The 14,872-nt window shown below is 50.7% G+C and overlaps 2 protein-coding genes across 2 annotated transcripts; one reads left to right on the top strand and one right to left on the bottom strand.

Moving 5' to 3' along the window:
• Nucleotides 1-3,076: 3,076 nt before the first annotated feature.
• Nucleotides 3,077-5,989, bottom strand: Snrpd2 (small nuclear ribonucleoprotein D2 polypeptide). The gene is made up of 3 exons (XM_034510537.2): nucleotides 5,839-5,989; nucleotides 4,353-4,532; nucleotides 3,077-3,331 (listed from the first exon to the last, which is right to left on the bottom strand). Coding segments are annotated over exons 1-3 (357 nt in total). The 5' UTR covers nucleotides 5,841-5,989; the 3' UTR covers nucleotides 3,077-3,156.
• A 514-nt stretch (nucleotides 5,990-6,503) lies between these two features.
• Nucleotides 6,504-14,559, top strand: Qpctl (glutaminyl-peptide cyclotransferase like). Its single transcript, XM_034488726.2, has 7 exons — nucleotides 6,504-6,757; nucleotides 7,216-7,359; nucleotides 8,619-8,900; nucleotides 10,270-10,422; nucleotides 10,534-10,633; nucleotides 11,940-12,056; nucleotides 14,123-14,559. The coding sequence occupies exons 1-7, from the start codon at nucleotides 6,548-6,550 to the stop codon at nucleotides 14,266-14,268; spliced, it is 1,152 nt and encodes a 383-aa protein (XP_034344617.1). The 5' UTR covers nucleotides 6,504-6,547; the 3' UTR covers nucleotides 14,269-14,559.
• Nucleotides 14,560-14,872: the final 313 nt, after the last annotated feature.

The raw sequence follows: 14,872 nt of genomic DNA, 5'->3' as shown, positions 1-14,872 counted from the left end.
ATTATTCGAAAGCAATCTCAGGCAGAGGCAGGACTGTCTGTGTTCAAAACCAGCCTTATTTACTTTGCCTAGTTTCAGACTAGTTAGGGCTAAAGTGAGATCCTATCCTTTCCCCCCAAATAATTTATTCAAGAAGTGATGTACACCTATAATCCCATCATCCAAGAATCTGAGGCCAGCCTAGGCCATATAACAACACCCTGTCAAAACAGAAAGGGCCAGGGGAGATGGCTCAGTGGACAAAGTGCTGGCCACGACAATCTTGAGACCATAGCTCTGGCCCATAGTGCCCACATATGGGGGAGAGTGATCGAGGAAGACTTCCCATGTGACCCTGGGCCTCCATACAAATGTGTACACATGTCCCGATTCACATGTGAACATGTATACACATATGCACACAAGCACACTACCACTGTCACATGCAATTAAGAAAAAAAAAAAAAAAGCCAGATAAAAGCACCATTTGGACAGCCAGATGCCCAGGACTGTAACCTCGGCATTCAGAGAGGCAAGCGGTTCCCATGTCTGGTGAGGAGTGCTCAGAGTGACAGGCCAGGGACCTGAAGGCTCCATTTGGCCCTGCTCCTGGGTGAAGTAATCTGACTTCAGGGCAGCTGAGTGGACAGACAGTGCTTACCTGCATAGCTTACTATTTTACTTATCATTTATTTGGGCTTTTTGAGATGGTCTCTCAGTGTAGTCCTGATTACTAAGAAGAAACAAGGTGTAAAGGCCCAGTGGCCACATTCAGCTCCCACTGCCGCTCCTCAGGTCACCACACAGAGCAGCCAGCTGTCTTCCTCCATGGCACTATCGCCCACTTCCCCAGCAAGAGACCAGCTCCCTTTCCTTTCCTTCCCAGAATGCAGAGGGAGGGTTGCAGCTTTTGTGGGTCGGGAGGCTCCATCCTAGGTTTTCAGTGCACAGCCGCCTCCTTGCCTGGCCCTGCTTCTACTTAGCAGAGCCTCGAGCATCAGGGGCGGTCAGGTGCCCGACTTCACTGGTCCGACATCATGGGTGCCCATCAAGTGGAAGGAGATACAGGCAGTGCCCAAGCTAGCTCTTTTCCAAATATACTTTCTTCTTCTTCTTTTTTTTTTTTTTTTTTTTTTTTTGGTTTTTCGAGACAGGGTTTCTCTGTGTAGCCTTGGCTGTCCTGGAACTCACTTGGTAGACCAGGCTGGCCTCAAACTCAGAAATCAGCCTGCCTCTGCCTCCCAAGTGCTGGGATTAAAGGCGTGCGCCACCACCGCCCGGCCCAAATGTACTTTCAACAGTCTTTTTGAGATGATCTCATTATGCCTGGCAGGGATTCACCATGTAGACCCAGGCTGGCCTTGACCTTGTGGCAGCTTTGCCTCAGCCTCTAAAGCTGTGGGATCACGGGTAACTGATGTCTGCCTTCATTCTGTTTCTCAGGCAGGGTTTCTCTGTGTAGCCCTGGCTGCTCTGGAACTCGCTCTGTAGACCAGGCTGGCCTCTCAAAGATTTCTCTGCCTCTGCCTCCTGAGTGCTTAGATCAAATGCATGCACCACTAGGCCTGGCATACAGATCTACTTTTAATCTATGTGTATTTCTGTGCAGGTGCCAGGGAAGCCAAAATGTTGGTGCACCCATATCTGTAGTTACAGGCAGATATGGGGGGGGAGGGGCTAGATATGGGTGGCAGATATGGGGCAAATTTAAGTTGACAGATACAGGTACTAGGCATTAAACTTGGTAGCCACTGAGCCAACTCACCAGCCCTGCCTGCCTATCTAGATGTAGCTTCATTATTTTTTACTTGGGTGACTTTGGGACATGTCAATAATCTTAGTAGTTTCAACTGAATGAGCTGGACAGCTGTGGTGACATAGGCCTGTCATCCTAGCTGCTTGGAAGACCATGACAGGAAGATTACAAGCTCAAGGCCAGCTTGGGAAACTTCCTAAGAGGTTCCCTGTCTAATGGAAGGATTGGGGAGGCAGCTCAGTGGTTAGGAGCATTTGCTGTATAAGCATGAGACCCTGAGTTCAAATCTGGAGTTTGTTGGGCACCAGCCTAGTTGTTATGTCAGACTCTGTCTTAAGGGAATCAAGGGCAGTGTCAGAGGACACCTAATACTGTCCTTGTGCATATATACAAGCGAATGGAGGGCTGGGGCTGTAGCTCATGGGGGAGAGCTTTCTAAGCATATGAGGTTCTAGGCTCAGTGCTTCAGTCCACAGCAGAGCTGCTCTTCCTGGCAGCTAAGGGAACACATGCCTTGATTGAACAAGCACTTCAGTTCTCCTGGCTGCAGGCTTCGCAGCTCTGTACAGGGGTCGCAGGCTCACACTAGCTGTGGCTTCCACAGTTCAGGACAGCTAGTCTGCATGGTGGTGGCTCACATCTTTAATCCTAGCACTCAGGAGGCAGAGGCAGGGGGAATCTGAGGCCAGCCTGGTCTACAAATTGAGTTTCAGGACAGCCAGGATTATACAGAGAAATCCTGTCTTGTAAAGAAGAAAGGAGGAGAGATAGAGCTGGAGAGACAGCTTGGCAGTCAAGAGCACTGGCTGCTCTTGTAGAGGACCCAGATTTCATTCCCAGCACCCACATGGCTGCTCACCACCACATGTAATTACCTCTAGGAGAATCCAACCCTCCTTTCCTGGCCACTATGGGCACCAAGAACAGACACATCTAGGCAAAACACCCATATGTGCTTCATATATATTTAAGAGGGCATATTCCTGACTTCCAGCCCATGATCTTCTAAATTGTGTGTGTAAAGTTACATGGGAGGGCAGGGACAGAGACACAGATGGACAGAGCTGTGGGTAGGGCAGAGGGCCCTGTGAACAGTCCAGAGAACAAAGCAGGGTCCTTTCATGATCCTCTTAAATAGGCCTCCCTTTCCCACCTGTACATAGTCAAAGAGTCCCTCTGCCCACAGCACACAAAAGTTAAGTTACGGTCCTTTCTGTCTAAGCCGTCTGCTTCGCACATGGGCAGTCATATGCCTCGGCACTCACGGGCCCTGTCCTAGTGCTCAGCCCGACACACTCCCTCTCTCTAAGACCCAAGGGCAGAAAAGACCACTGGAAAACATAAAAAACAAAAAGCACAGGGTTTTATTTCTAGCCCATTGGGCAGGGTTCTGCAGGCTCTCAGAGGAAGAGGCCTCCACTTTACTTGCCGGCGATGAGCGGGTTCCGCAGCACCACGATGACCGAGTCCCCTCGCAGGAACATCTTGGAGATGTAGCGGTCCTTGTTGACAGGCTTGGACTTCTTCTTGCCCTTGCCGCTCTTGGGGACCTCGGTCCACATCTCCTTCACATTTTCCAGCACCATGTTGCAGTGCCTGATGGGGTGGGGGAAAGCTCGAGTGAGGAGGGCATTCTGAGTGCCCACCTCTGCCTGGCACTGTGTGAACCCTCCAGCAGCATGGGAAGTTCAGGCTCCATGGTGGGGATGGGCAGACTGCAAGGTGCGATCTCAGCCTGCTTTTAACTGTCCCTTCTGTGCCTCAGTTTCCCCCTTCTTGAAATGGGGACAGTCTATTTCACAGGGCTGATGTGAAGATTGGATGAATGAAGCTTAGGACCCTGAAAGAGTAAAGGCCACCAAAATGGCCCTGGCTCTGCCATTAATTCTAAGAGAAGCAGCAAGAGAGAAGCACTTGCTCCCTCCAAACCAGAGGGTCTCAGAGTGCTAGGGTTGGACATGGCTCCTAACACACGCACTCCTGTTCTCATGGGGCCAGGTGGCCATGTGTTTACACTTGGCTCACTCCATTCCACAAATGCTTGCTTGAGGACAGTGAATATGAGCAAAGTGCAATGCCAGATGCATATGACGTCACATGCTAACTAAAACAATACGGCAGGAGGGTATGCTTCACATCCGAAATCCTAGCTCGGGAGATGGAACAGGAGGATCAGAAGTATGACTTTAGCCTCTGCTACATCTGTAGCCAGCCTAAGCTACACAGTTAAGACCCTGCCTCCAAACAGACTAGAAAGCAATAGAAGATATGTGACACTGATGCCTGGCCTATAGATGAACAAATCAAACATCCTAATTCCAGTCCTTCCTCCTGCCAGGGGATCTGATGACTTCTGAAAGTACTAGACATGTCCACAGACTCACAAGCAGACAAAACACCCAAATACATAAGATTAGAGAAAAAAAAGGCTAAGCACCCCCCCACTTTCTAATTTTTTGAGCTGAGTCTTGCCATATGACCCTGGCCTCCAACTCATGGTGATCTCCCTGAGTGCTGTGATTAAAGGCTTTGTTACTATGCCCACCTTATCACAATTCTTCTGGAATGACCTTTCCTTCAGGCCCCTCAGACCGATAGGCCCCAAGACAGCACTCACCTGTCAAAGGCCTTCACGCGGCCCAGGAGCTTCTTGTTGTTGCGACAGTTAATGAGCACTTGTGTGTTGTTCTTGACCGACTGTGTGAGCACTGACAGGGGACCTGTGTTGAATTCCTCCTCCTCCCGCTTCTGCAGCTCCTCTGGGGTCATCTCACTCTTGGGTTTATTGAGGAGACTCCTGGATAGAGAACCCAGGGGTGGGATGGGTTCAGGTCGGAAGTTTAATTAATCAAAGCCATACTGTCCAGTGTCTCCCCAGCCTGGCCCCTAGCACCTTTCCTGGTGCAGTCTTTTTGGAGGCAGGAGAGACATTTCCAATTTAGCTCCAGCTCCTTCAAAAACTTCGTCCACCCACTGTTGACATCTAATCCTCAATTCTCCTAACTCCACCGACCAAGGTCTGAGATTACAGGGGCACTTGATTCTCCTTTCAAACTTTACTCTATCCTCATATCTTGTCATCTGCCTCCATGCTATATCCAAAACGTGGCCATTCCTATTCATGACCTAAACTTCAATCACATCTCTCCTTGATCCCCCACCCCATCCCACAACAATGTCTCACTGTATAAGCCTGGTTACCCTGAAACTCAGAGACTTGTCTGTCTCCGCCTCCAGAGTATTAGGATTACAGGCATGTGCCACTATGTCTAGTTTGTGTGTACCTGAGGATCAAACCGAGTACCCACGGTAGGTAAGTACTCTGTCCACTGAGCTAAATCTCCAGCCCAAGTATTGGGCTTTCAGTGCATCCTTCTATGCTACCTACTGGCATTATGTCCTTTGTACTCAATTCTCCATTCACACCCCGATCATCTAAGACATAGTGTAATGTACTTGTTTATTACGCTATGGCTTCCCTACTCCATTCTTTTCACAAGCCCCAGGGAGATCTTCTTTTCCTTGGTGGCAAGAACGTTTTATTTACTATGTGTTTCACAAGCAATCTACAGAATATATGCTCAGTGAATAAATATGCCAAACCACTGTAGTAGCCTGCTACTCAGATAGTCTCTAGTTAGATCCAAACGCTCTAATTCATCCTGGTTAGTCCCATATCTTTATTTCTAATAGTACTTCCTTCCCCGTCAAGCTCTTTATCCATAAGACCACTTCCATCTAAAATTACTATTACTTTTGTAAGAGGTCTCGCTATGAAGCTGACCAAGGCTGGCCACAAACTAGCGATACTCCTGCCTCGGCCTGGGATTCTAGGCATGTGCCATCAGACTCAGTTTTCCCTTTACGGTTCATTTCCACAAGACTCAGTACCTAGCAGAGTCTTACGCCCGTTATGGAATAAAGCTACCCCCGATCCGGAACTTAAGATCCAAGGCCCCATACTCGTTCTCAAATATCCCAGAAGACATTACTTTTGCCCGAGGAACTCTACCCTCAGCTATGAGCACCCCATTTCGACCGTTATTCAGCTAAACTGTCCCCCTCCATCTCCGTGACCCCGCCGAAGCCCAGCCCGGCCTCACATGGTGGAGGTTTCGCTCGCAGATCACTCCCGCCTCCAAGCGCGTTGCTCTAGCTCCTGGAGTACAGCGAGAGAAGGGCAGGACTTCCGTCTCCTGAGGCTCACTTCCGGCGGCGCCTGCGCAACTAAGCACCGGCGGCTGTGGGCGTGCGCTGTTACCATAGCGACCTCTCAGGCTGCGCTCTTCTCTAGAAAATGCCTTTAGGGAGGATTTGAAGCCTCTGAGGATCACAATAGGGTGTTTGCTCGTGAGGAAAATAAACAGGATCTGACTAAAATTATCTTCCCGTCTAATCTTTTAGCTGGAAGAAGGACAACACGACTCCATTCCCAAAGACCCGCCGACACTTTTCTTGAGCGCATGGCTTCAGGCAAACCAATCGGCTTCTTCTTTTAGGGATGGATGCCGCCCCTTTTTCCTTGAACGACAGTTTCTTGATCGACTTCCGTGAGGGGCGTGGCCCCGCGCCCGGGAAGGTTTCACACATTCGGGCGCAGCTCATTGACTGTCCCTCTTCCGTGGGGGCGGGCCCTAAGGGTTCCGCGCTCCCTTTTGGGTGGTGCGGCGCTTAGACGAGCCAATCGCAATCGTCTGGGGGCGGGGGAAGGACGCAGCTCTGCTTCTTTATTGGGGTTTGTAACCTCAGAGAGGCGGATCTTGGCCTAAACTCAAACCACCGCACCGGGATTGGTTTCAGGGCAAAGCTGCCATGAGTCCCGGGAGCCGCGGGCGGCCCCGGCAGCGGCTCGGGGATCGCGGCCTCATGAAACCACCCTCACTTTCCAAGCGCCGTCTTCTACCGCGAGTGCAGCTCCTGCCCTTCCTGCTGCTGGCGCTGGCCCTGGGCTTGGCTTTCTATATCGTCTGGAGTAGCTGGCAACCTAGGGTTGAGGAGGTGTCACGGAGCCGGGATCTGCGGGTGAGCCCTTGCTGGGGCCCAGCCAGCGTCATTTCCCTCTTTCCCTTCGTTTTGAGTCTCAGGTTAACGTGGCCTTATCGTTTGGCCCGTGCCGCATGTGCCATTTCTTTATCCATCACTTGAGTGCGTGCCCCTACCCAACAAAATAAGGCTTCAGACTTGTTTTGTGATAACCCCTCTGAAGATGGAGAGTCCGCATAGCAACACTGGTAGATCTGAGTTCTATTCCCAAGTCGGCTATTTAGAAGTCTCCATCAACCGTTTGCAATTTTCTCGTCAGGACTGCAGTAGTTTGGACCAGATTTGCTTTGAAGATTTCTCCCAGTCTAGGAAATCTTTGATGCTGGAGACTGTGCATTACCAAGAAGAGCCAGGACCCCTAGTGGCCAACGGCGCCCAGGATAGGGTGGGAATGGGGCTGTTTTCATTTTTCTTTCCCATCCCATTTCCCAACCAAGGTCCCGCTGATCGGAAGCCTTTCAGAAGCCAAGCTGCGGCTGGTGGTAGGGCAGCTGGACCCGCAGCGTCTGTGGGGAACTTTCCTGCGTCCCTTGTTGATTGTGCGACCCCCGGGTAGTCCTGGCAATCTCCAAGTGAGAAAGGTAAAGGGTTTTATTTTCAACCCCTAACTTCCTTTCCTCAGTCTGGAACTCAGGCACCAAAGATGCCAAAACAGCCAGGAGGCAGGCTAGGGATCTGATGGGGGTCGGGGGGGGGGGGAGGAGATAGGGAGTAGAGGGTTAGGTGAGTGGTGGTGATGGGTGAGCCAGACTAGATTCTCCTGGTGGTGCACAAATACCAGACTATATGACTCCCTATATTAGGCAGAAGCAATGCACTCTCCGGTGAGGTCAGAACTAATATGATCTCCACTATATAGATGAAGAAACTGCAGTTATTACATTTTGTACAAATCCCACAGCTAGTTAAAAGTAAAACCCAAGAAGGTTGGCTTCAGAATTTATAGTGTAGCATTACTTTGTTGCCACTCAGATCATGTGTTTATGATCCACCTTAATTGGACTAACTTCTTAACTTCGTTGGGACTCAGTTTCCTCATCTTCAAAATGGGGACATTCACTGACATTGTTGATTTCATAGGGATCCTAAAACAGGCTTGGCACATAGTGAGAACTTTTTAAGAGGAAGTCAGAGCATGGCTCCGCTTAGAATTAACCAATGTGAGGATGGAGGTGTGGCTCAATGGTAGAAGGCTTGCCCAGTATTCACCAGTGTGGGCCTGTGGCTGTGTAAGTGTCCTGCAGGAAATCCTGGGATTGATCCTCAGCACCATGGAGAGAGACAGGAAGAGGAAAAGGGAGGTAGTTGAAAGCTGGCCTACATGTGATTTTGGAAGAATCAACATGAGGGGAGAAAGGGAGAGAGAAGTGTGTGTGAGTGTGTGTGTGTGTGTGTGTGTGTGTGTGTGTGTGTGTGTGTGTGTATGAGAGAGAGAGAGAGAGAGAGAGAGAGAGAGAGAGAGAGAGAGAGAGAGAGAGACGCACTCATTTGGGTATGGTAGTGGTCTGGGTCTATAATCCTGTCATTCTTGAAGCAGAAGCATGATCTGGAGTTCTAGGCCAGTCTAGGCTATACAGCAAGTTGGAGGCTAGCCTGGACTACATAGTGAGAATCTGTCTCAAAATAAGCCATGACAAGTTTTGTTACTCTCAAGAGGTATGGTTCTCCTACACATGGCGCCCAGCTGCTTCTCAGCAGAAGTCTATGTTAAGGGAACAACTTAAAGCAAAGTGGGACTTTCTAGTCACCCAGACTGCTCTGCATGGCTCCAGTCACAAGGCCCTTCTCCCCACCTCCTCCCCAGTCCCTGTCCACCCTCCTACCTCTCTCTTGCCACTAGTTCCTGGAGACCACGCTGCAGTCCCTGTCGGCAGGCTGGCACGTGGAACTGGACCCATTCACAGCCTCAACCCCCTTGGGGCCACTGGACTTCGGGAACGTGGTGGCCACACTTGACCCAGGAGCTGCCCGGCACCTTACCCTAGCCTGCCATTATGACTCTAAGTTCTTCCCTCCTGGGCTGCCCCCCTTTGTGGGGGCCACAGATTCAGCCGTGCCCTGTGCCCTGCTTCTGGAGTTGGTCCAGGCCCTTGATGTCATGCTAAGCAGGCTGAAGCAGCAGGTGAGGAGCGGGGAGGGCTGTCTGTCTGTCTGTCCCTGGCCCAGCCTCCCTTCCATCTGCCATGCTTTCCATTTTTGATAGAGGGTTTCAGTAGTATGTAGCCCAAACTAGCCTTGAAACCAGCCGTTCTGCACCAGCTTTCCCAGCTGTGACATGGCAGGTCTGGGTTGACAGACCTTCTGTCCTTGCTTTCTTCAAGTCACAGCTGTGTCTCATATAGGCCGTACTAACCTCAAACTCCAGAGTGAATGTGAGCTTGTGACTCTCTTGCCTCCATCTCCTGAGTGCTGGCATTCGTAGAAATCAGTGGAATGAATGAAAACACACATTTCCTCAAGTCTCTCTCTTCTTCAGACCCCTTCTCTGGCTCCCCAGTGCTTCTGTTACAGAACAAAAGCACTGGGTGGGTCTTCCTAACCCCTGCCTTCCTCTCACAGCCCTTGGGCCTCAGCTCTGGTTCAGGCCATCCCCTTCCCTAGGGATACTGTTTACTCTTTGCTAAGTCAAGTCAACTCACTCTCAGTGCAAACATCCCTGTCCAATGTACCAGTGGCTCTAACGGCCAGATCAGCCTGCAGCCTCCTGTACCTCAGAAGCTGGTGATCTTGGAAGCATGTCTTAATTGTGTTTTGTTGTTTGTGCAGTTATTTCCTAGTGCGTCCGTCTGTCTGTCTGTCTGTCTGTCTGTCTGTCTGTCTGTTTTGCCCAACTAAACTTAAGTAATTATAACCAGAGCTGACTCATTTTCAGTTCTTACAGACCTGGATTCAAATGTGATCCTGTGAACAGAACTGTTGTTAACCCCATTCGTAGAAGGAGAAATTGAGCCAACCCTGGTGGCTCAGGCCTGTAGTCCCAGCTCCTCCAGACGTGGAGGCCTGAGGACCAGAGAAGTTCAAGGCCAGCCTGGGTTACAGAGTGAGCTCAAGGGTAGCCTGGGCATTTGGATGAAACCCTGCATGTCTAGCATATGGGCATCCTAGAGCATTCTCCAGCAGCATGAGAAAGGAAACAAACAAAAGAAAACTGAGCATTGTGCTGCACACCTGCAATCCCAGGTAGACAGGCAAGAGGGACGGAAGGTGTAGGCCAGCTTGGGCTGTCCTACACTCTGAAAACAACAACAACAACAACAAAACAAAACAAAACAAAAAAAAAACAACAAAAAAAAAGTAAGTTACTTTATCTAACAACCACCTACAGTGTGGATTTAAACATAGGCCTCTGCCTCAGCCTGTGACTTCTGTCACCACATTGCAGGAATGAGGATGCTTGGTTTGTCCCGCCCCAGCTGTGCAAATAAATAGTCAGGGTGAGTGGCTGGGCCGATGCCGAGGGTTGGCACTGATTTGGTGTCTTGCTCCCATAGGCAGCACCGGTGACCCTGCAGCTGCTCTTCTTGGATGGGGAGGAGGCACTGAAGGAGTGGGGACCAAAGGACTCCCTCTATGGCTCCCGGCACCTAGCTCAGATCATGGAGTCTATACCGCACAGCCCCGGCCTTACCAGGATCCAGGCTATTGTAAGATCCAGTCCTCTGGGCTCTGGAGCAGGAGACAGGGAGCGAGGGGGAAGGAGGGTGGGTCAGTAGCACTGGACTCAGCAGCCTCCAGCCCTGAACTCTTTCCCCCAGGAGCTCTTTGTCCTTCTTGACCTTCTGGGAGCATCCAGCCCAATCTTCTTCAGTCACTTCCCCCGCACAGCCCGCTGGTTCCAACGACTGAGGAGCATCGGTAAGGAGGAGAGGCCAAGGCCGGGTAGGACAGGCACCTGACCCCTGTGTACTCCTCTAGCCGTTGTTCCCCATCCCTGGGCTAAGAAACTAGGACAGAAACAAGCTGCCCTATGAAGGTCGAGTGTAGTGATTCTGATAGTAGAATCCTTTTGTTTAGTTTTGATTTTTTTTCTTGAGACAGGTTGTGTGTGTGTGTGTGTGTGTGTGTGTGTGTGTGTGTCTGTGTGTGTGTGTAGCCTGGGCTGTCCTGGAACTGACTCTGTAGACCAGGCTGGCCTTAAATTCAAATCCACCTGCCTCTGCCTTCTAAGTGCTGGGATTAAAGGTGTGTGCTGCCACAGCTGGGCAACAGTAGAATTCTTATGTGAGACTGGCCTGGTTTCAAACCCTGGGTCAGCCTGGACAAGACACTTGTCTCTCAAACCTCTATTTTTTCTATGGAAAATAAGCATGGTGACGATGCTAAGGGGGGCATTGCTGTGAACTGGCCATCATGATATGCATGCCTGTATCCCAGCACTCAAGAAGCTGAGACTCGGGGATTGCAAGTTGAAGGCTATCCTGGGCTACATAGTGAGTTTCAGGCTAGAATAAGCTGCCTGGTGGTGTTCACCTATATCCCAGAACTTGGGAAGCTGAGGCAAGAGGACTGCAAATTCTAGGCAAGTCTGGGCTGTGAAGCAAGATCTTATTTCCAAATAAATAACAGCTGATACTGGTGGTGCATGCCTGTAACACAGCACTTGGGAGGTGGTTGTAAGGCAGGAGGATTAGGGAGGGTTCATGGCTATCCTCAGCCACATAGAGTATGAGACCGGCCTGCAGCTACCTGAGATCCAGTCTCTAAAAGTGTCTAGATAAATAGATAGAATAGAATAGGGACATTGGGGTCAGTGACATGGCTTGGTGGGTAAAGATGCTTGCCTCAAAAGCCTGGCAGCCCATCAGTTCCCCAGAACCCTTGTAAAGTTGGAAGGAGTAAATTGACTCCGCTCCCCCACCCACAATGACAAATAGGAGGAAGAAATAGAGGCATCTACTTCCTACATAGAGGAGTAAACGGGACTAGGAACAGGCAACTTGCAATTAAAAGAAACACATGGCACTGGAGAGTTGTCTCTGTAGTTAAGAGCACTGGCTGCCCTTTCAGAGGATCTGGGTTCGAGTCCCAGCACCCACGTGTAACTCCAGTTGTAGGGACCTCTTCGGGCACTGTTTGCACACAGAGCCCATACACATGCATGTGTTGGGGTGGCATATCTGACTACTGACTAACCTTGCTCTCCAATCCCACTCCTCGCCAGAGAAGCGCCTTCACCGTCTGAACTTACTGCAGTCTCACCCCCAGGAAGTGATGTACTTCCAACCCGGGGAGCCCCCTGGCCCTGTGGAAGATGACCACATCCCCTTCCTTCGCAGAGGTACTCACTGGGGCCAGGGGTACAAGGAAGCCTCCTTCCCAGGGCTAGGGACTGCTGGCAAGTGGCTCAGTCCTGATCTCTTCATCTGTAAAATGGGTAGTATGGAGGGTATCAAATGGGCAATATGGGTCAAGATTTGACGCGGAGCTGAGCCTCTTGCATGCCAGGCGAGCGAGTGCTGTTCCTTTTCCTCACTGCTGCCTTCAGTGAGCGCCTCTACAGGTGGGTGAGGAACGAGGTGTCAGAGCTGCTCTAATGGTCCCCAGGCCAGCTGTCCCTGTGGACACACAGGGAAGCATTCAAAGAGCAGGATCCCAATGGAACAAACACAGAACACAGGCTCTAGTCTGGTGACTTTGTTTCAAATCTTGACTGTATTGTTTACTAGGCTAGAACTCAAGGCAAATCAGTATGTCTGTTTCTCTGCTTCAATTTCCATAGCTATAAAATGGGAGTAAAAGACAGCAGTAGTGGACAGGACTATAGTCTTAGCAGAATTATTTAAGCCTATAAATTTTAGCACCAACAGCTGAGAGTATAGTTCAGTGGTAGAGCCCCTTCCTAGGATCCCCCAGTGAGGGGCTGGGGGCGTGGCTCAGTGGTAGAGCCCCTGCCTAGAATCCCCCAGTGAGGGGCTGGGGGCGTGGCTCAGTGGTAGAGCCCCTGCCTAGAATCCCCCAGTGAGGGGCTGGGGGCGTGGCTCAGTGGTAGAGCCCCTGCCTAGAATCCCCCAGTGAGGGGCTGGGGGCGTGGCTCAGTGGTAGAGCCCCTGCCTAGAATCCCCCAGTGAGGGGCTGGGGGCGTGGCTCAGTGGTAGAGCCCCTGCCTAGAATCCCCCAGTGAGGGGCTGGGGGCGTGGCTCAGTGGTAGAGCCCCTGCCTAGAATCCCCCAGTGAGGGGCTGGGGGCGTGGCTCAGTGGTAGAGCCCCTGCCTAGAATCCCCCAGTGAGGGGCTGGGGGCGTGGCTCAGTGGTAGAGCCCCTGCCTAGAATCCCCCAGTGAGGGGCTGGGGGCGTGGCTCAGTGGTAGAGCCCCTGCCTAGAATCCCCCAGTGAGTGATTTTTAGAATTATTTGAGCTCATAATTTTTAGCACCAACAGCTGAGAGTATAGTTCAGTGGGAGAGCCCCTGACTAAATTATCTTAGCACTACCCAACCAACACCATCCCACCCCCTGGCAAACAACCAAAAACCACCCCAAAACCTGAAAGGAAAATGAGACCAGCCAGGACAACTTACTGTAGTGAGACCCTGTTTCTAAACAGATAGCTAAACATGACTAATTAAAGGTAATGGCAGTAGGTGCCTCCTTTAGATGCGGCTCTCTTGGTAACGTTCGTGCTTCCTGTGGATGAAGTCTGGGCTGCATCCCCAGCAGAGAGTAGTCTGGGTTTGGTGGTGTGGATTTGTAATCCCAGCATCGGGGAGGTAGAGGCAAGTAGGTGAGATGGTTGTGGTCATTCGCAGCCCCAAGCCTTGTATATATCTAGTGAGGAGCAAGGGCCTCTTTCTCTGCCTCTCCAAGTCCTTCAGTTTTGAGTTCCTTGGATTTGTTATGTAAACAATAGTTTCTATTTATTTTGTTTTTTCAAGACTGGGTTTCATTACATAGTATGGGCTGTTCTGGAACTCACTTATTTTAGACCAGGCTGGCCTCTCTAAACTCACAACAACCCACCTGTTCTGCCTCCCAACTACTGGGATTAAAAGATTACCACTACCACCCAGCAATTAAATTCTTTTAAACTTTTATTTGTTGTGAGCATGCACATGCCAGTGGAGGTCAAAGATCAGAGGTCAGCTTGTGGGAACCTATAGTCTTCTTCCTTCCACAATGTGCCACAGATTGAACTCAGGTCAACAAGCTCGGTGGTAGCCTAACTTTTCTTAAACATCATGTACCTTCTCGTATTTAAAGTCTTTCTTCCAGGCTTGGAGATGTAACTCTGAGGTAGTGCATTTGCTCGGCATGCCCAAGCTCTTGGGTTGAGAGGTCAGCAAGCGCTAGCAGAGTATCTTGCCTGTCTGTGGGTTGCAACTGGTGGATGAATCTCCTGTCCCCTCAGGGGTCCCGGTGCTCCACCTCATTGCCACACCCTTCCCTGCTGTGTGGCACACACCTGCTGACACCGAGGCCAACCTCCACCCGCCCACCGTGCACAACCTGAGCCGCATCCTCGCCGTGTTCCTGGCCGAGTACCTGGGACTCTAGCTTGCAGCCTGATACCTTGAAGGGATCTTACACCTAGCTGGGGACTGGACAGGGGCACCTTGAGCCAGTGTAGGGTGGCCAGGCCCACCTGAGGTTTGTGCTTCAACCACGTCAAGCCACTGTGTTTCAAGGATATGTAAGGAACACTGAGGGCATGAGAGAGCCAAAGGAAATAGGAATCCTTTGGCCTCTGTCCTGAGTAAATAACTGGAAGTTTCCAGTGACCAAATGATGTGTCACAGGCTGGCACTTGGACCAGCACCACCAACCAAATGAATCCTCTGTGGCTAATGTTTTATGTCAATTCATTTGCTACTGCACGGACCAGACTAAATGGGCATGGGCTCCTGACTTGGGACGGATACAAACCCTAGCTCACTGTTCTATGGTCAGCGTGACTCAGGGGTGCCAACCTTGAGGTTTAGGGGAACTGAAGGCCACAGCTCCCATGAGAAGTGACATTAAATGAGCTTCCTCACTGCAAAAGGTGAGATCTTCCAGAATGAGAGAAAGAAATGTTCTCAATGTGGGCCCTCTTTACAGGAAAGTATTTCAAGTGAGGCTGCCTCCCCTCTGAGGATACTTTGGGAAATACTGGCTTTAG

The sequence above is a fragment of the Arvicanthis niloticus genome, chromosome 1, assembly GCF_011762505.2.
Source record: "Arvicanthis niloticus isolate mArvNil1 chromosome 1, mArvNil1.pat.X, whole genome shotgun sequence".
NCBI lineage: Eukaryota > Metazoa > Chordata > Mammalia > Rodentia > Muridae > Arvicanthis > Arvicanthis niloticus.
This window is presented reverse-complemented; position numbering and strand designations above follow the sequence as displayed.